The sequence below is a fragment of the Girardinichthys multiradiatus genome, chromosome 11, assembly GCF_021462225.1.
Source record: "Girardinichthys multiradiatus isolate DD_20200921_A chromosome 11, DD_fGirMul_XY1, whole genome shotgun sequence".
Taxonomy (NCBI): Eukaryota; Metazoa; Chordata; class Actinopteri; order Cyprinodontiformes; family Goodeidae; genus Girardinichthys; species Girardinichthys multiradiatus.
In genome coordinates this window covers 1779445-1800000 of record NC_061804.1, presented here as the reverse complement: position 1 = coordinate 1800000, position 20556 = coordinate 1779445, and the positions used below count along the sequence as shown (strand labels likewise).

The 20556-nt window shown below is 43.0% G+C and overlaps 2 protein-coding genes across 6 annotated transcripts; one reads left to right on the top strand and one right to left on the bottom strand.

Annotated features, from left to right (window-relative positions):
- Nucleotides 1-5057: 5057 nt before the first annotated feature.
- Nucleotides 5058-13682, bottom strand: zmat2 (zinc finger, matrin-type 2). Of its 2 annotated transcripts, none has more exons than XM_047378463.1 (6): nt 13395-13682; nt 10756-10855; nt 10428-10551; nt 10237-10310; nt 6252-6397; nt 5058-5737 (listed from the first exon to the last, which is right to left on the bottom strand). In XM_047378463.1, exons 1-6 carry the CDS (start codon nt 13548-13550, stop codon nt 5594-5596), a joined length of 744 nt encoding a protein of 247 aa, XP_047234419.1. In that variant the 5' UTR covers nt 13551-13682; the 3' UTR covers nt 5058-5593. The 2 variants fall into 2 exon arrangements, with proteins under 2 accessions (XP_047234419.1, XP_047234420.1); XM_047378464.1 differs by lacking the exon at nt 13395-13682 and adding an exon at nt 11971-12122.
- slbp2 (stem-loop binding protein 2) lies at nt 12209-20498 on the top strand. Of its 4 annotated transcripts, none has more exons than XM_047378462.1 (9): nt 12209-12336; nt 15379-15497; nt 15760-15837; nt 16190-16270; nt 16555-16698; nt 16772-16933; nt 17240-17387; nt 19171-19300; nt 19896-20498. In XM_047378462.1, exons 2-9 carry the CDS (start codon nt 15394-15396, stop codon nt 19958-19960), a joined length of 912 nt encoding a protein of 303 aa, XP_047234418.1. In that variant the 5' UTR covers nt 12209-12336; nt 15379-15393; the 3' UTR covers nt 19961-20498. The 4 variants fall into 4 exon arrangements, with proteins under 4 accessions (XP_047234418.1, XP_047234417.1, XP_047234415.1 ...); XM_047378461.1 differs by lacking the exon at nt 12209-12336 and adding an exon at nt 12343-12491; XM_047378459.1 differs by lacking the exon at nt 12209-12336 and adding an exon at nt 12343-12491 and having other exon boundaries at nt 15342-15497; nt 19174-19300.
- Nucleotides 20499-20556: the final 58 nt, after the last annotated feature.

Here is a 20556-nt window from a genome sequence, read left to right as displayed (position 1 = left end):
AGCTGGAATCAAACCCACAACCTTCTGATTGCAAGACAACTACTCTTCCTACTGAGCCACAGTCGCCTACTTCCTTTTAAAAATTTGGGATAGGCTTTTGGCTATACAAAACATGTCAATCATATTTTTCACACAAAATCTTTCTCAGATAATGAGATTTCACCTTTTCAGTTTCCATTCAGGATGAGCTTTTTTGGGGGTCTGTCACTTTTATGCAAATTAGCTGTATCTGGCCGCGCCCCCAACCAGCACACGTGAAAACATGTGTGGGAAATGTAGGACTTTATCCCCAGAACTACAAGACCGCTCGATTATGAAGCCGCGGACAAGGAGCGCAAAGTCCGCGCTGCTCACAGTACGGCCGACTATGTTTTACTCTTAAGATACAACAATAATGTTTGTAGAAGCATTATAAAACAAACTGTTAGCTTGGCTTTGATAAATGTAGCCCACATTAGTTTAGCATATTCAGCGTATGTTAGCTAGCCTTGACTTAGCTCAAACTTCCTTATTCGACTTAAGCTAAAATTACCTTTATGCTACATTCCACCTCATACTAAAAAACATTCTTGATACAAGTTGGAAAACAGTACGATTTGCTTTGTTCTGATGCTAACTACTATGAGCATAACAATATATTTCTCTGGATTTTATGAATTCAAGTACAGAGAGCATGGTCACATTTAGACTTCAGTGACGGTGTTCTAGTTCCTTTCCCAACAAAGAACTCAGAAAATAAATCCAACTTTGGATTTACAAAGTGCTGTAAACTGCTAGGTTAAGGATAACTGATCTCAGTTTAACTTATTTTAGCCTGACTTCATTTACCCTTTCCTATTTTGTCTTAGTGTGGCCTACCTTAGCTCCCTAGACAGCTAAAATTAACTAATCTAGTTGCTTACACCTATCTTAATAGCCTAACTTAACTTTGCCTGTCCTAGCTAGGCTATGTTAGTCCACTTTAGTATAGTTTACCCATGATCAGCCTAATTTTGCTAGTTTAACTCAGTTTATCCTACATTAGTTTACTAAATTATGATTTACCAAGCTGTTTAGCTAAGCCTATCTTATCTGACCTTAGCTAGGTTAAGCCTACCACAGAATACTGTTTCCTAGTTTAGCCTACCACAGCATGCTATAGCACATTTTTGCTTAGCATATTGCAGCATAGGTCGTTTAGCATATTTATTTTGGTTTCACCTACATAATGTCGTTATCTCAGAGGTCGGGAGCTCGATTTTTAGAAAGACGTCACATCAGAATTAATAAGAGTTCAGGTTACAAGTCTGAAAACACTGGCATTTCCTATTAGTTTTATTGCAAACTATTGATAGCAAAACAAGCCAATAACAACGTGCCATATAGGATGCTGAACCCGGGTTGCTCGGCGAGCTCCAGCTTCCCCATTAAGATGTAGTTGTTTTTCTGACTGGGAACGTGGGAAATCCAACTTCCAAGTACAAAAAGAACATGTTATTTTATTTCAGCTTAACATAAAACCAGCAACAACTAACTTTATTGACCTGACTCAGTCTAGATGACAGAACTCACCCGCAGGCAGATTTAATCACCTTTCTTATCGTTTTTATTTTATTTTTATGTCTAAAGATATTTTGGAGCAGTTTTTGTGTTAAGTAACGATGTTGGTACAGATTTTTAGTTATCCAGGGCATGATGATCCATAACCTTGATTCTTTAGTCCCTCTACATGTAGTTAGTTACACTGTTAAACCAGGTCTTATAAAGAAAACTTGGCATACATCAGCTGAAGGATGATGCAGCTCTACGCTTCTTGCTGGTTCTTTCCTGCTTGTTGAAGGCAGGACTGTCAAATATTTGTCATCTGCAGTTATTTGTCTGATGAGCAAACACCATTATCGTTAAGCAAGACAACTAAAAATACAAAGAAAAACTCCAAAAGACCTTCAGCAAGCTCAAAGAACCACTGATCAAGTGTTGTTGGACTTCAGGAAACTCTGGCTGCTTGGAAGCAAAATAAAAAGCCTAACCCAGGATCAGGATCTTTGCTCATTGCTTCTGAGGCTGATGCTTTTTCCTTTATGAGAATAAAGGTCAAAATATGCACACGTGGTGGCAGGAGTGTGATGTTGTGGTGGAGCAACACAACATCCTGTAATGACATTAACTATGTGTGAACAAGAAGTTCAAAACATGAACTGGATCCAACAATCGGCCATCAGATGAGATGGGTCAAATAACTGAGAGCAAAAGGTCTTTGAGTTTGGAGATCCTGAAAGCTGCAGAAAACTAATTATGTCTTTGATCTTAATTATGAATCAGTGAATACACATTTTACATGTGCAGACAAATGGAATATATTAGATTATTAAAAAGTTAATTTATTTCAGTACCTCCATCACAGAGTGAAACTCATTGTATGGATTATTTATTCTCAGACTGATGTTTTCAAGCCCTCATTTTTATTAGTGATAACGATTTTCTGCTTCCAGCCAACAAAAATGCATTTAAGATTAAAATATTACATGAGACCAATAAAAAACATTTTAACACAGAAATGTGGGATTAATGGAAAGCATGTTTAATAGCAGTTTAAAGGTTATTTTCCAAAGGTTTTTCAATCTGATGAGCCTCATCAGAGCACCTATAATTAATTTATTGAAAGGAAGTAAACATGCAAAATATTGACTGAAACAGTGACTCAGAAAAAGCCCAGGCCTGTGATACTGATGGCATTAAACCACAAATAACAGCCACATCCTGTCTGAAAGCGAGTGTCGGTGACTAAAACTGCCATTTTCTCCGATAAGCCAATATTTGCTGGCAGCTCATCAACAACCGACCAAAGCAAGTAAACACAGGAAATGTATCATGGTACCAAATAAGGTGCAAGTACAGCTGGAATTTGGAATATCATTAAAAAATTCTTAAAAGTTTTTAGTCATTCATTTCAGAAAGAGACTCGTATATAACTCATCACACACAGAGAGGATTATTTCAAGTCTTTATTTCTTGTAATTTTGCTGAGTTAAGACTTACAGAAACAGAAAACCCAAAATCCAGTGCCTCAGAAAATTAGAACAATGTGAAAAAGTTAAATGAAACTCAAGTGTCGCACCCTAATCAGATAATTAACACCAAACATCTGCAGTGATTTCCTGGGCCTCAAGGTCTCAATCTGGGTCAGTAGGCGACACAATCATGGGGAAGACTGCTGACTGGACAGATGTCCAGAAGACAGTCAGTGACACCCTCCACAAAGAGGGAAGCTACAAAGGGTCACTGCTAAAGGAGCTGATTGTTCAGAGTGCTGTATCCAAGCATATTCATAGAATGTTTAGTGGAAGGAAAATGTGTGGTACAAAAAGGGGCATCAGCAACAGGGATAAGCACAGCCTTGAAAGGATTGTGAAACAAAATACATTTAAGAGTTCAGAGGGGTGAAGCGGCTGGGATGAGGATCAGCTCCTCCAAGTCCGAGGCCATGGTACTCGACCGGAAAATGGTGGCTTGTCCTCTTCAGGTTGGAAGGGAGTTCCTGCCTCAAGTGGAGGAGTTTAAGTATCTCGGGGTCTTGTTCACGAGTGAGGGAAGAATGGAGCGGGAGATCGACAGACGGATCGGTGCAGCTGCCACAGTAATGGGGGCACTGTGCCGGTCTGTTGTGGTGAAGAGAGAGCTGAGCCGAAAAGTGAAGCTCTCAATTTACCGGTCGGTCTACGTTCCTACCCTCACCTATGGCCATGAACTTTGGGTCATGACCGAAAGAACGAGATCACGGATACAAGCGGCTGAAATGAGCTTCCTCCATAGGGTGGCCGGGCACTCCCTTAGAGATAGGGTGAGGAGCTCGGAGTAGAGCCGCTGCTCCTCCACATCGAGAGGAGCCAGTTGAGGTGGCTCGGGCATCTATACCGGATGCCTCCTGGACGCCTTCCTCGGGAGGTGTTCCAGGCACGTCCCACCGGGAGGAGGCCCAGGGGACGGCCCAGGACACGCTGGAGGGACTATGTCTCTCGGCTGGCCTGGGAACACCTTGGGCTCCCCCTGGAGGAGCTGGAGGAGGTGTCTGGAGAGAGGGACGTCTGGGCGTCTCTGCTGAGTCTGCTGCCCCCGCGACCCGGTCCTGGATAAGCGGAAGACGACGAACGAACGAAGTTCAGAGCTTCACAAGGAGTGGACTGAAGCTGGAACATATTAATCCTACACATGAGCTACAAGCACCTTACTTTGGCTGAGGAGAAAAAGAACTGCACTGTAGCTCAGTGGTTAAAAGTCCTTTACTCAGATGAAAGTTTATATTTCATTCAGAAATCAAGGTGCCAGAGTCTGAAGTAAGAGTGGAGAAGCACAGAATCCATGTGGCTTGAAATTTAGAGTGAAGTTTCACAGTCAGTGTGGAATTGGGTCTGACCTGAATCCCACAGAGAATCTATGAAGATGAGACACCAGAACCAACAATGCAGATGACCTGAAGGCTGCTATCCTGCTGACCGCAGGCTGATCTTCTTCATGCCACGCTGCATTGAAACAGGAACTCATGCAAAAGGAGCCCAAACCAGTTATTGTAGGAATAGAAATAAACATGCTGGCATTTGTTAAAAAATGAACAAAAATCCTCCTGAATTTGGGGTTTTCATTCTGTTTGCCAGAATCATCATTACAAGAAATACAGGCTTGAAATATTTCACTATGGATCTATGTGAGTTTCTTTTACAGAAATGAGGGACAAAGAATATAAAACTTTCATATTATTCCAATGTTTTGACCCTGAAGAGGACCAGAGTTTTACCCAAACCTAAAGCTGCAGTGAGGTTTCTGGTTCTGATCAGAACATTTACATCACTAACGGATCAGATGACCCTCAGGGTCCTCAGAAACAGGTACTGCAGTGAGCAGAACAATGGAGCAACTTTACTGAAGAGTTCAAGATCTTAAAACAAACTTAACATCTGAAGTTCTGCTCTCAGAACCAGAAATGAATGTATTTTAGTTATGTGCTGGTTTAATATGAGATTAATAATCAGTCACCCAGTAAATGGAGGTACTAGATCTCAGCTGATAAAACACATCAACCGTTCAGAAACCAAATTTTATTAAAATGTGAATTTGAGACGAAACCAGCAGCAGCGTTCTGGTTCCTCAGCTCTAACCTTCAGAAGATTCTTTAATTTTCACTTTTTAAAAACAGAAACCTTAAACTACTGATGTTTATGTATTTTGGTTAGGTGGGAGTCTACCACCGCATCCCAACAAACAAACTAAAAACTTTTACAGGTTGGTAACCAGATGACCTCAGGCATGTCACAGTCAAACTCTTGTCTTGAAGGAAACTTCTGCAGATCTTGGTGTCGTGTTCTCTTACTTCAGCTCCACAGCTGACCAATCACCTGTTCAGAGCTGCCTTTTGTCTCACCTGAAACCTACAGCTTTACTTTAAACATACCTAGAGACTCTTCATCCTGTGACAGAGACATGGATTAAACTACCAAAATAAGAGACTATCTGGGATTAAGTCTGGACCAGGAAGATGCTTCCATCCTCTGCTCTGTGTCATCAGTCTCATCCTGGTCTGCAAATCTCTGTAAACAGGTTTCCTGTTTGTAGGTGAGCATCAGTGACTCTTCTTGGACGATCCAAAACCAGAGAACCCCATCACAGCTGCCATCTCATCGTCCTCCTCAAAGTCCACGTCCTCCTCGGCTCGCCTCTTCCGCTCCTTCTGCTTCTCCTTCTTGTAGGCCTTCGCTTTCTCCTCCTGGAAAAACAAGTAACTCATCTAAAGCCGGCCTTTCAGATAGTTTAGACAGGATGCGTCACTCTGTGGGAAAATCCAGTCCAGTAAAAACCATCAACATGTCAGTTTATGGACCAGATTTCATCAGTCATGAAATTAGGAGCTTCTCAGGTAAGATCTTCCTTTATTAATAAACCCCAACAACATTTGTTTCTTTCCAGGTCAGTCTCATTATTTTTCACATTCTGATTTCTCATGCCTTTTTATTTGTAATTGCAACACAATTGAGGGCTTATTTTGCCATACTGGTGTAATAAAGAAACTAATTAAAAAGCTTTTTTGGGAGAACTTAAAAAATGTATTGATTCCTGCAACAAAGACAAAATTTTAAAAAAAGTCTGCATCAGGAATGTTGTTCGGTTCTGTATTTTGTTCCAACATGTTCAGATGAAATGAAGCCCATATTTATTCTCTAGGTTCTATATCGTGACAGAAAATGAAGTACAATCAGCAGGGGTTTGTCCTCCCTCCTCACCTCCTCCCGCAGCTCCTTCATGCGCTCCTCGAAGTCATACTCCTTCTGCTTCTCCTCCAGCTTCTTCTTGTTCACCTCAAAGCGTTTCTTCACTTGATCCAGAGATGATCGTTCCACCCGCATGGACATGCCCAAATTCCTCTGATCTGCTCACACACACACACACACACGAGCACTTCCTGTTAACTTCCCTCTTATTTCCCAGTTTGAACATCCTCTCCTCATGTAACCATCATGTTGCTGCAGCCTCCTGTTGGATCTCAGCGCTTCATGTTTCACTGTGAGTTTGGTTATATTTCTTCCAGCGGATCAGCGTCAGACCTCCATTAACACCAACATTAAAATGTTCCTACTTTAATAATAATAATAATTTAGACTTTACTGATCTCTCAATAGAGAAGTTATCCTCTGCATTTAACCCATCCTTTAGGCAGCAGTGGGCTGCCATTGTGCAGCGTTCAGGGAGCATTCAGGGCCTAAGGGTCTTGCTCAGGGACCCAGCGTGGCAGGCTGTGGGACTCACACCAGGGTACTTGTGGCCTCTTCAGGATGCAAATGCCCTCCTCTCTAACCACTAGGTAACCGCTCCCCCCTAAGCTTACAGCACCTGGTATTCCCAGGCGGTCTCCTTTCCAACTACTAACCTTAGCTTCCGAGATCAGACGAGATCAGCGTGTTCAGGGTGGTATGGCCGTAAGCCAAAGAAAATCATGCAGAAAGTGTTCAATGTAAAAAAGACTCAGACATAAACTAACTCCACAGAGTCATTAAAGCCTGAAGTGGATCTAAACTTCCTCCTGACCTGCCTGGATGTTAAGGACCCCAAGCATAAAGCTGCAAACTTCTGACAGTTTGTAATTGTTTAAAAGATTTAAAAGTCTCCATCTGCAGCTTCACTGGAGGCTTTAAGTCCTGTGTGAAGGTTGGAGCACATTGAACCCAGTGAAGTGTTAACAATTCTATGAACACCACTGGACTTTATGGGCCGTCTTGGCTATGGTAAGGTTTTGACCAGAGATTGGTCTGCAGCTCTGGATGCAGTCAGAGATGGAGATGCATCAGGTGCAGCTTTAAAGGGGACATATGATGCTTTTAAATCCCTCCTTTTCACCCCAAAACCATCCAGCTGTGGTCTATATAAAGTGGAACTGCAACGCTTTGGTCTGAACTCCTTCTTCTTGTAGCTCCACGGCTCCTTTTTGACCCGTTCTGAGGTGCGCTGCACTTTAACCTGCTCGGCCATTTTTATAGTTTGATAACAATTAAACAGCACTGGAGAAACAAGACAAAAACAATGAAAACCGTCTATGTACTCGTCATCGTCGTTTTCCGCTTTATCCAGGACCGGGTCGCGGGGGCAGCAGACTCAGCAGAGACGCCCAGACGTCCCTCTCTCCAGACACCTCCTCCAGTTCCTCCAGGGGGAGCCCAAGGCGTTCCCAGGCCAGCCGAGAGACATAGTCCCTCCAGCGTGTCCTGGGCCTCCTCCCGGTGGGACGTGCCTGGAACACCTCCCGAGGAAGGCGTCCAGGAGGCATCTGGTATAGAGGTGTGAAGGAGCGGCTCTACTCCGAGCTCCTCACCCTATCTCTAAGGGAGTGCCCGGCCACCCTACAGAGGAAGCTCATTTCAGCCGCTTGTATCCGGGATCTCGTTCTTTCGGTCATGACCCAAAGATCATGGCCATAGGTGAGGGTAGGAACGTAGACCGACCAGTAAATTGAGAGCTTTGCTTTTCGGTTCAGCTCTCTCTTCACCACAATGGACCGGCACAGCGCCCCCATTACTGTGGCAGACGCACCGATCCGTCTGTCGATCTCCCGCTCCATTCTTCCCTCACTCGTGAACAAGACCCCGAGATACTTGAACTCCTCCACTTGAGGCAGGAACTCCCCTCCAACCTGAAGAGGACAAGCCACCCTTTTCTGGTCGAGAACCATGGCCTCGGACTTGGAGGAGCTGATCCTCATCCCAGCCGCCACAGTACGTGCTGCAACAGTCAACTGTCTATGTTATAATATTAAAACCTACTGTCTGGTTCTGTCCTCCAGGAGCTAAAAGCAGCACACAGCTCCAACATCAGCAGAAGATCCGATGCTCTTGCTATCAGAACCACGGCCAGGACGTCACATCAACACAATAAACTCATGTCTAAAATAAAGTTTGTTGTCATTTTAGTGTTATTTGCAGCTTATTGCTTGGCTGCGTCCGTCGTTCCCATAGACAGAAGGAACTGACCCCCTAATCAGATGAAGTCTTTCAGAAAATCCTTCTTGAATCTGGAGGAGGTTGATGAAGAACTCGTCCCTGAAGTGGGGAACTTTCCCCGCTGATGTGGGAATATTTCCATGACAGATCAAATTCAACCAGGCTTAGAAGAGGTTCTGATGCTGGAGGACGGTGGAATGAATTGTGTGGGTTAATACAGCCAACAACCAAACAGAACTTATCCTCTTTCAGCTTCAGCATACTGGAGTTTGGACTGAGAAATCACAGCGAGAAATTAAAATGGCGGATTCACAAAATTGATCAGCCGGAGGTCCTTGACCTTGTTAAGATGTTCCTCAGCAAATACTGTGACGTAACAGTTGGAGAAAAAAAAACAGATGATAGAGAAAACTGAACAGACTGAAAAATACGACCCAAACAGAATATAAAGATATCTGCAGCACTTGGAGAGACTAAATGCAACTTTTCTGCTCCCCTACAGACTCCAAGTACAAAACATGGTTTTAAAGGCTAAAAACATGAATTTTGCACGATATGTCGCCTTTAAGGTCAGTGATGACAGGTCTGTGGTCGGAGGGAACTGCAGTTAATCTGCTACCCTCACTAAGATTAACGATGAGACCGATGACAGGAGTTAAGGAAGGCGAGGTCAGGTGATGTCATCCTCTCACAGCGTTGATGTGATCTAATTGGTAAAACGAGGGACTGAATCCTGATTAATCCATCATTGAGAAAAGCTGTTCAATTGTACAAACTATTAAGTGAACTCGATTCCTGACTGGTTGCCATGTGAACCAGTGTGTTTTTGCAGAAAACAGCTTCCTGATGAGTTTGAGTTAAAAGCAAGAGCCTTTACGAACAGTCTGCAGAGGCTGGGGGAGAAAACAACAGCTCGGTGTGCTTCCTTATGCTCAGATTTACTTTCTACATCATTTCAACACTAAGGCAAGATTCATCACATCCAATAATACTACCTGAGCTCAGCCTGCTTCAGACTGATACCTTACAGCCTGAATACCTCCAGGAGAATGGAAGCGAAAGCTGCAGCTCAATCAATGAGCAGGTATGATGTTCTCTGGTTGCATCTAGAAGTTGGTGTATCCAAGATTTTAGGCTTCAAATCCAAAATAATCAGCAGCTGAAGTCGACAGCCAGGCCTTCAGTTGTTTGAACACATCAACAGGAGAGAAACACATTATGACTGGGTTGTAGTGCCAACAGTAGTTAGCCAAGACAACCACCAGATCCTGTTGGCTTTCCAACCTGCAACAACAACGCCATCCACTCAGGTGTGATCTCAGTTCTGAGGTCAAACTTGAGGCAATTCTGACACCGTCTCAGCGCTCAAACCGCAGAGACTATCTCAGGTCCAGCAGGATGTGCTTGTCTCAAATCTCAGCTGCTTGGAACAAGCAACTTCAAACCCTGACAGATAAACAAAACACGGGAGCATGTTTTCAAGCTCATAAAAGGTCGCCTTAATAACAGAAAAATAGGTGTCATTGATTGAAAGTGTTTCCATGGTAACAGCTAGAGGCGTGGCAAAGACAGGAAGAAGTTTTGATGTTTAGAGCTGAGCTGAAGGCTTTTCGGGGTTGTTTCTGACTTCATCAGCAACATGTGTTTCATCGCCTCATGGTTTTTTTCATCATTAATCTGTAGCTTATTATGGTTCTCACAAAAACAATTTAGCTTCTGGGTCACCAGCAGGTCAAACTACAGTTTGCTGTTCACATGTCTTTAGATCAGGACTCACGTTTCTTTCCATTAATGTGATCCAAGAAGTTGATGGAGTCCTTCACCACACAGTCACACACGTTACAGTAATACCTAAAACACAAGAAGAAGAAATGAATGAGAAGATCCAGGGTTGGAGTCTGATATCCCCCTTCTGTCTGAACAAACTTTTCATCACATTTTAAAATGTCACACAATCCGAGCACCGACCCGCCCATCTCCGCCTGAGGAGTCGTCTTCGTAATGACAATGGTCTTCCCCAGTTTGGACTCCAGGTCCACTTTGTAGTCTCGGTGACGCAGGAGTTCCCGCTTGACCGGCGGAACCATTTTTCCTGAGAGGGACACCGGATAAAAAGATCATCCTAAATAAAAATTCTAAACTGCGACTGCTGGGAAAACAGATTTCTGTTTTTAGATCTGCTTTATTTCTGTCCAAGTGTAAAAATAAGAATAGACAATCTGTATGAAATGATGCTTTAATCAGCAGAAAGAAAGAAACACAGTGGGTCAAAGAGAGTTCTGCAGGTTCTCCTCACCATCTCTCTTCTCGAGCTCCCTCTCCTCCGCCAGCCGTTGCTGAGCAAGGGATTCGTATTCGTCTTTGTCCCATTTCCGACGGAAGTCGTTCTTACTTGACTGGAAGAGAAGAAGGAAAAGTTCATCATGAGAAAGGTTTCCAGACGGAGAGAAAAGAATCAAACCCAAAAGGCTCCTCTGTGACCCCCACTTTATATTTCTTTACTGGATCTGATTATCTTTAGATGACATTTGTTGTGAATCACTGATAAACTGAAATGATCTGAATTCTGATCAATTATCTGATCAGATTTCAAACCAAGCACATTTTTTGTACGCTGTTTTTTTCTGATCCGAGCTGCAATTTGGACCTTTAAGTTGGTTCTCATTTTAAATAAAACTAAACACAAATTGTATTTCTGAGACACAAAAATTTGTAAGCTATAATCATCAAAGATACAACAATTAAAGGCTTGAAATATTTCACTCTGTATAAAGTATGAGAGCAAGAAGTGCAAAGATTTAAACATTGTGTGATCATAAGAATATTGTCAATAAAAATTTGTTGACTGTTAGAAACGTTGAGAGTAACCATTTTCTGACATGTGAAAACTCAAAAATGTATTATATATATATAAAGCTATTTATATAACTTTATATACATACAGACTGTATATATATGCATGTATAAATGAGATCATTTATTATTCTTGAAGATGATAATGAAGAATCCAAACTTAGGTTCCTCTAAGGTACGCACAAAAGGATTGAAAGACCGTTTGCCACTTTAGTACAGAATAAAAACTCGTGCACTTGAAATCCCAGATAATTAGCTTTTTAGAAAAATATGTTTGAGGTTGAAATTGACTTTATTTTGACAGACCGGAAGTTGTGTTGTAGGCGCTGCAAGCTATGCTACTGGTAGACTCTAAACGTTTATTAGTCGTCAGTTTGCTTTGGAATAACAGCAGATACACACAAACAACTGTTACCGACTGTAACGTGTATATAGATGTAAATAAATCCTAAAATCGTTAAAAAAAAATGCGTGATTAACGTTTTCGTCTTTTAGCATATTAGCAGCTAGTAACGGCGCTCCGAGGTTCTTTAAACAGCTGAATGTGAAACTTTAAGCGGTTCCGGTCGACAGAATAACGCGAACTGTACGGAAACTCAAGTTTTATAGTTTAAAATGTTCAAATTAATTATTTGAACTATACTAGTCAAAAACTCACCCCACTGCTAGACGCCATCTTGTCTATTCTGTTACCGGAAATGGCTGTAACTGACTTTAAAAGTTTGATGAGCAGCGCCCCCTGCAGGAGGCAAGCAGATGCAGAGAGAAAAAAAAAAGATCCAATTTGTTCTCAAGGAGAAATAAAAACTGTTAACTGAAAACAGTGTATGTTTCGGAAATTGTGACGTTTAAAAATGATTTGTGTCTGAAATGTTGTCTTTTCCTTTGACGCAGAAAGTTCGTCCTACAGGGGAACGGAGTAGATGCTGCCTGTGGACACCCGCCGAGTCTACTGTATGTTAAATTATTCCAGTATTCCAGAAGATTAGCGCCAGAGACCAGAAATGCCCCAGGTGTGAGCCAGGTAAGCCTCAGGCCCCGCCCCCTCCCCTTTGCCTCAGGTGTACCTCATTATAAGGCTGAGAAAGCCGAATGACGGCGTGTCTGTCTGAAGCGAAGAACAGAAATGTCTACCAGCGGAGTGGAACCCGCAGCCCAGAGTCCGCCACTGTCTTCAAGGTACGAACCAGAACTAACACCTGCAGGCAGTATTCTGGGCTCAGAACCAGATTTCAAGATTTGGAGAAAAACAGCGAATCAAGTCAAACTGTTTATTGTTGTTGGATTTAGTTATAATTTTCCGAAGGGAATTTTGCGTATTTTTTCTGACCTGTTTGCTTTTATAGAGATTCTTAAACTTATCAGACTCTGAATGATTTTCAGAAGTTCTGGTATTGAAATTCTGAGTCTCGAATCCATTTTTGTTTATTTTCTGTCACCATCTGGACCTGCTGGTTCAGATATGCGGCGTATTTTCTCCTGAGCTTTGCCTCCCAGGCTCTGTGGTGTGATTTATCCGGAATCTGTTACATAAAACTGATTCACATTAGCATCTTCCCCGAAATGTTCAGTTGTAGTAATTAAATTCAAACAATAAAACACATATTTAGATTCATTACACACAGCATGTTAGTGATGTAACTGTTTTTGATGATTTTTCTCTTACAGCTAATGAACATTTTTAGTTTCTCAGAAGACTAGAATACCACATCAGACCAATGCAACAGATAATACAAACATGTTCTTTTATGAGGAAGACTGCTGCTTCCCTTCACTAGAGGGGTAACTCACAAAAGGTCATCGCCAAAGAAGCGGGCTATTCAAAGTATTGTATCCAAGCATACTAATGGAAATCTGAGCGAAAGGAAAGCATGGAAGAAAGAAAATTGCACTGCAACAAGGATACAAGCATTGAGAAGATTGTAAATCGTTTGTTTGAGGGAGATTCACAAGGCATGGGCTGCAGCTGGAGTCAGAGCTTTAAGAGCCACCACACATGGATGTATCCCAGACATGGACTACAGCTGTCACATTCCTTGTTAAACATCTCCTGAACCAGAGATGATCTCAGCAGCTTCTTACCTGGGCTAAGGAGAGGAAAAACTGTTTGTTCCTCAGTGGTTGAAAGTTCTCTTTCCACATTTCAAAGTCAAACTCCACGAGTCCAAAGAAGGAGAATCCAAGCTGCTGCAGGTCCAGTGAAGTTTCCACAGTGGATGATTTATGGAGCCATGTCATCTGCTGGTGTTGGTCCACTGGGTTTTATCAAGCCTAAAGTCAAAGCAGTTATCTACCAGGACATTTTAGATCACGTCACACTTATCTCTGCTTACAAGCTTTATGGAGATGCTGACTTCATTTCCCAGCAGGACTTGGTACTGGCCCACAGTGCCAAAAGTACCAACTGCTTTAATCGCTATGGTAACACCTCCAAACTGGACTGACCTAAAACCCACAGAGAATCTATTGGCTGTTGTGAGGAAGGTGGGACAGTAGATCCAATGATGCAGATGACCTGAAGGGTCTTATCAAAGCAACCAAAATCCCTTTTATTGGTCAGCATTATAGTTCTGCTTTATCAAAAAAGTTTGGGTTTTCATTAACTGTAAACCAGAACAATCAGAACTACAGAAATAAATGCTTCAAATATTGCAGTGTGCAGAATAGATTGTTTTCTAACTTGTGTTCAGAAATTTAGTTGAAAACCTAGAAGTTTATGGACAAAATAAAATGTAGCATTTTACCCAAACATTAAGTAAAGTTTGAATATTGTGAAAAATGCTTCATTAATCAATAAATCTCTTGGACCTGTATCATCAGAGTCTCTCAGAGCTCCTCACTGATCCTAAACATTCCTGCCAAGGACTCCCAGCTTCAGAGTGATTCAGATCTCTGCTGAGATTGACAAAGATTTCTCTTAGTGAGGAGCTGTGGTTGACCCCGTTGCTAGGTGTGGTTGACCCCGTTGCTAGGTGTGATGTTGTCTTCTAAGAGCTGATTGGTTGTTGCTCCTAGTAATCAGTGGAGAGAGATGAACAGATGATGGGATTAAACTGGATTCAGAAACGTTTAAATCATGACGAAACTTAACAAAATTAAATTGTCACACAGCATCATGTTTGAATGTAGCTTTTTATTTTTACATTATTTTTACATTATTTTGATTTGCTTATTATGTTTACTCTCCCATGTTGGTCATTTTCATACAGCATCTATTTAATATTAAAATTTAGCATTTTACTGTGATCTCCTTTTAATGAGGTTTAGTTTGTTAAAACGAACAGAACAAAACGAAGAAAAGGTGGAGAAAACCGAACTGAACAGAGGTGCAGAGCCTGCAGGTGGAGAAGAGAGGAGTGTTGAAAGGTAGATTTGGTCCTGGCATCCAACATTACTGGATCATCTTCTTTTGGGGACAGGTCAAGACTGCAAGCAGCCTAGTCTTTCCTCCTCAGCCTTTAGAATACGTTGGGTTTTTTTTTTTGTGGTTTTTTTCCACTGGTGAAAATTTATGGAGGTCCCTGAAAAAGATGTGGTTTCTAAAATCTCTGCAGGACTTTTCTGCATTAAATCCGCCATCACAGAAGTAGAAAGGAGCTGCTGATACAAGCCCATGCCATGATATATCCCCATGCTATCACTAGTCGAATCGTAAGGAATCTGGTCCTTGGTTCAGATCCATCTTGGATTCTTCCAAGCCCAGAGAAGCTGAATCCACCTCTTGATCAGGTTAACGTCAGGCTTCTTTTCTGCTCAAGAAAGGTCTGTGAATGTAACATTATATTGCAGGCCAGGACAGAGTCCTGCATGTTTTAGATGTTGCTGCTCATGCACACCTAAATCAAAAGGTTCATTTAGCTCCTTCAACCTGCCACAGAGTTCTGCAGGAGCCTGCTAAAGATGAATTCATTTGGTTCAGGGGCCCTCAAGGACCGGAATCATCCACCCAGCTCTAAAGGAACGCAGCTTTTTTAAAACCGATCATTGTGAAGTTCAGAACTCTGATCCAGTGTCCTGCTCCTGCCACAGCTTCTCTTTCAGCCCCTGGTCTTGTGTTTGTGCCAAGGGTTGGTCTGCAGCCATGTGGAACGGCGTCCCCGACCTGCTGCCCTCTTCGTCGGGATGCTCCGCCCCCGAACCGTGGCTCCTGCCCGGCTGCAGCTATGTCTATGACAGCCTGGTCAGGTAGGTGGCACACCTGGTCACCTGCTTTTACTGGTTGATCAGGTCAAATGCTGCCCTAAGCTTAATTAGTTGAAGCACCTCCTAAAATAGTTTTTGAAATAAACCAGAGACAAAATAGTTTTATTAGACCCGGATGTCTGAAATGTCCAGTTTCTGGGAACAAAGTTTTTTTTGGGGGGGGGGGTTCTTCTTGAACAATCATGTAAAAACGTAGGAACTGTGTTGGATATTTGCACCTTAACAGCAATCCTGATTTTTCCAGTAATATGTCTCCGATCCCGTCTCCTCCGGCTACCAGTGGACTTCGAGGACGAGAGCGAATCGGGGGCAAACAGCGCAGGTTTTTCTCTTCACTGATCCAAATGAGTGAATGATCTGTTGCTCTGCCGGAACCATGAACTGGAAACCGGATAAAGCAGAAATTGTGCTCCAAATCCAGTCTTCATTTGTTCATAGGTTCCTTCCTGTCATTCAGACTTTCTGTATTTTCTTAAAGTGGTCTGGATCAACAGGTCTTTAGGCTTTTTGAAGTTCTTTCAGGGGATTGGATCTTTTCATTTGGACTACATTAGATCCAGTCCGCAGACATAAGTTGGAATTAAGAATCAGACTTAGTTTTTGTGAAGATGTTCAGTCTAAATACTGTGGAGTTTTCTCCAAGCACATTTCCTGGAGCAGTTTTCTTCTTGCAGGTCGTCCATCTTGGAGCGCTGCATCCTCAAAGTGTCCACCAGCAGTGTGGCTGTAGGGACAGATGACGTGGACAGTAAAAGGTGAGACTTTGGTCTCAGTTGATCCTGATTGATCATCCTGAGAAACAGAGACTGGAAGCTTGTTACTTAACTCTAACGGTTTTGATCAGGAAGCAGGAATTCTGTTTTACCAATGGATGAACAGACTTCAGGATGTTTTGGCATAATTTTAAAAAAGGTCTGGCCTTTCTGGTGACCGGTCAGAGTTTGAACTCTACTGCCTCCACTGAACCTTCAGCCCATGGTGGTGTAACTTCTATAGAAGAACATTCTTTGTAGCTCAGACTTTGATTTGTGTCCTTCAGGGCTCCGTTCTCCCGCTGCTACACCCGCCTGCCAGACCCGGCCAACACTGAGACCAACGCGGCGGTCCTGAAGCGGCGGCAGAAACAGATCCAGTATGGCAAGAACACCAGTGGCTACCAGAACTACCTGCAGCAAGTCCCCAAGTGAGAAAACATAATTTTTTTTCTGGTTTTAAAGGCATAGGCTCCGTCCCTGATGAACTGATCTCATCCTTAGGCACTTGAGGGATCCAAAACTCCACCCGTCCACCCCCAACAAGTACCGGAAGTACAGCCGGCGGTCCTGGGACATGCAGGTGCGGCTGTGGCGGCGAGCGCTGCACCTGTGGGATCCTCCGACCAGCGGCGAGCCAAACACGCCGGACCCAGTGGAGCAACTGTAGGTGGAGCCTGTGGGTTTTGAGCTGTAGAAATTGAATGCCTGGTTCTGATGAATAAAATGGTTTCAGCTTCAGACAACCTCTGCTGCCCTCTACTGGCAGATCACAGGATGAATCTAACTCTTCTCAGCACCTAAAACAAACTCATTAGTTCTTAAATGTAGGGAACATTTCACCTTATTTTGTCTTCCAGAAAATCTCAGAATAAATTAGACCTGCAGTCTAAAAGTGATTTAGTTTAAAATCAGTGTTGAAAATGCCTGACTGTGATGGAAATGAACTCCCATCGTCTCCCGTCTGTGCAGGCAGAGCCAGCTGGCCAAGATGACGTCGGACCTGTGCGAGGACGGAGGAGACGAGCAGAGAGAGGAGACTCCTGCAGCCTCTGAAGCCTCCTCTGTGTCTCCTCTGTCTGTGGACGTTCCTGGAGGCTGTACCGTCCCACTGTCCCCGGTAACGCTGCATAGTAACCAGCAGATAATGATCAGAGGACGACATCGGCATGTTTGTTCCTCCAGTTTTAGTTGTTAATAAGATGTCCAGGAACTAAAACCAAATGCTGAAATAGATTTTAATTGTTAATTCCCTGTCTATAGCTGCAAGTCCTTGCAGGGGCTGGAGCCTTTCTCCAGCAGTCACTGTGCAAGAAGCAGGTTGACCTTTAACATCTAACCTGCCGGAGGAAAACAAGCCCTGTGGGGTTAAAGGTCCTTACCCACTGAGATTCAATGACAACAATGAATTTTTTTTTCCAAAACTTTAGAAAGTTTCTTACACAGCATCAGTTCAGTCTTCCTTTTGGAGATCAGTCCTGCGGATCTACGCGATCAAACGGGAAACGTAAAACGGCATTCAGCATTAAGTTCATGCGTTTAGACCAACCAGTTTGGCCCTGATGGGTTCATGTTTAGACTCATCCCAGAGTCTTAAACTGGAACACAGCCTGATGTATTTCAATGACTCAGATGGAGCAAAGTTTTTATTTTTAAAAGGAAATGACAGATTCAGCAGAAATTTTATTTCTCCCAAACTGCTGGTACTGGGTCCTAACTGAACCCGTCTGGTCCGAACAGGTCGCCGAACACACAGCTAGGATTGGGTTTGGTCAGGGTTCAAGTGGTCCACATTTCAGACTGCTTTTCTCCTGCTCTGTGCTGCAGATTATTCCTACGAACTGCAAGAAGATGTCCGATTCTTCAGGCTTTAAAACTCAATGAATGTTTTTATCCTGTCTAAATCTGAAGCCGATGAAATGTAAACGGAAATTTTGAATGACTTGGAATGCATCTAACCATCAGGGCCCATATTCACAAAGATCCTCCGTCTCTGAGAGCTCCTTTCTTAGCTAAAACTTTCTGTCTTCTAAGGGCTGTGGTTGGATGGTAAAAGAAACAAGAAAACATCTGCTCTTAGTAATCAGTGGAGAGAAATGAACTCATGAGGTTTAGTTTGGTAAAATGACCAAAACCAAACAGAGGAACAAATGTGGAGATAAGTGAACTGAACAGAGGAGCAGAGCCTGCAGGTGGAGGAGAAGAGAGGAGTGTTGAAAGGTAGATTTGGTTCTGGGATCACGGTGGGAACCAACAGGCATTCCCAGCAGATCAATGCGCCTAGGGGTCAAAGAGCAGGGCATTTGCATCTTGTAGAGGCTACAAGTACTCTGGTTCGAATCCCACCGCCTGCTGCTGGGTCCCTGAGCAAGACCCTTAACCCCTGAATGCAACCCAGGTGCCGCACAATGGCAGCCCACTGCTCCCTAAGGAATGGGTTAAATACAGAGGATAATTTCTCCATTATGAAATCTATAAAGTCTATATTATGATGATAAATTACCTTAATGGAGGTAGACTTTAACCTGTCCTCCTGCTGATCTCTGCACCATGGAGCCGGTAGCGTTTTATTCATTCACTGTTGTTCATTGGAGGAGAAGATCTCTCCTTTCTCTCTGTCTTTCCTCCATCTTCTCTGCTTCAGACACTCTTAGGTTCACTAAAGGTCCTCCTCACTACTCTGAAGATCTCCTCACGTTAGGAGCTCTCTGAAGGACCCAGATGATTCATGAATAACTTTTATCTCACCGAGGGAAAATTCTAACAAAAATCTTAGCAGTTCAGTCACTCAAATTGACTCCGATAAAGTTGAGGTTCCATGTTCACAAAGAACCCTAAGATTTTCAAGTAGCTCCTAGTGACGTCATTCTAAGAATGGAGAAATTCTGTTTTCCTTTTTTCAGCAGCGGGAGACGAGACGTCAGCCTCTTCGCTCTCCTCCTGGCCTCAACTACTCCTACAGGAGTCGGCTGACCCCTAACGATGGCATGAACGACTGGCTCCGCCTCCTGATGGAGACCGACCAGACTCCAGGTGAGGTCGCCCTCATCATAACGCTGCATCGCAGAACAGAGCTCTTATTTCTCCAACCCTGGCTTGGTGGAAGGAAAACCTGTGCTTTTAACAACTTATTGGCTAACTGTTTTGTTTTTGAGCATCTTAAGATCTGAGTGATGTATAAACATGAAACAAAGTTTACTCCAACAGGGCTTTTTCCCCCCTTGAGAACTAAAACGTGCAGTTAGTATTTTGTAGCACTTGAGGGCGGCAGAGATGAGGTAAAACGCTGCAGTGGATTTCAGGCCAAAGAGTTACTTTCAGGTTCTTGTTTGAGAAGGTAGTGAATGAACTGAAATTTTAATTTGGACACATTTTTACAAATTCTGAAACAACTTTTTCAATTCTGGAAGGAAATTAAAAAACTACATTTAAGACTACTGTATTTATTGAACTGACTTTACGAAGAGCCTTGAGGGGACATGTGTTATGAATCTGTGCTACGTAAATAAACAGAATTTATTTCTCTATTTAAACATTTTTGTTTTCCATGTTCCTGTAGATATGGGTTGGATCAGCACCATCTCCAGCTGCGTAGTTTAACTCTTAGTTCTCCGCTCTGTCTCCTTAGATTTTGGCTCTGATGACCAGCAGGTCCCTGTGTTTTCTGACCAGCTCTTCTGGAACCCATACTGATGATCCAATTCGAAGCGAGCCCTGTTCGACCCGTCGTTGACTAAACTGAGCATGACGTCGTTATTTGTTGATCTTGAACATTTTTCAATGGGTGGTTTTGGAGCCTCCAACTCGCTCGTCTTTCTAAGATCACCACTGACTTCACCTACAGCAGGGATGTGATCAGTCCCTGATCCGAACTCCATCCGCCCCCTCTGGTCCTGGGAGAGGGGGGGGGGGGGCACTTTATGGTTTGCACTTGTTTTTGTTGAACTACGTCAGACTGAGCACCTGTCACCTGCATCGCACCAGAGTCCTGCACTGAGGAAAGAGTCACGAGTTTGTCCTGGATTCCTGTTTGTCACTCGGTTGTTCTTTGGTCCTTCACCTTCATCATCTGCTCCTCCTCCTCATGTTTCTTTTTAAAAACGAAGCCTCTGATCAATGAGGGGAAACGCTGCCACTTTGTGTTCTGAGATTTCTTTTACTTCTCTGTGCTGCTTTATAAGTAAAGTGAAATGTGATTAATAAAGATGTAAATAAAGAGTTAGAAACCCAACAGCTGATCTCCTCTCTCCTTCTGATCAACCTTTAAAAACCATGAAACTTCTGTTGGT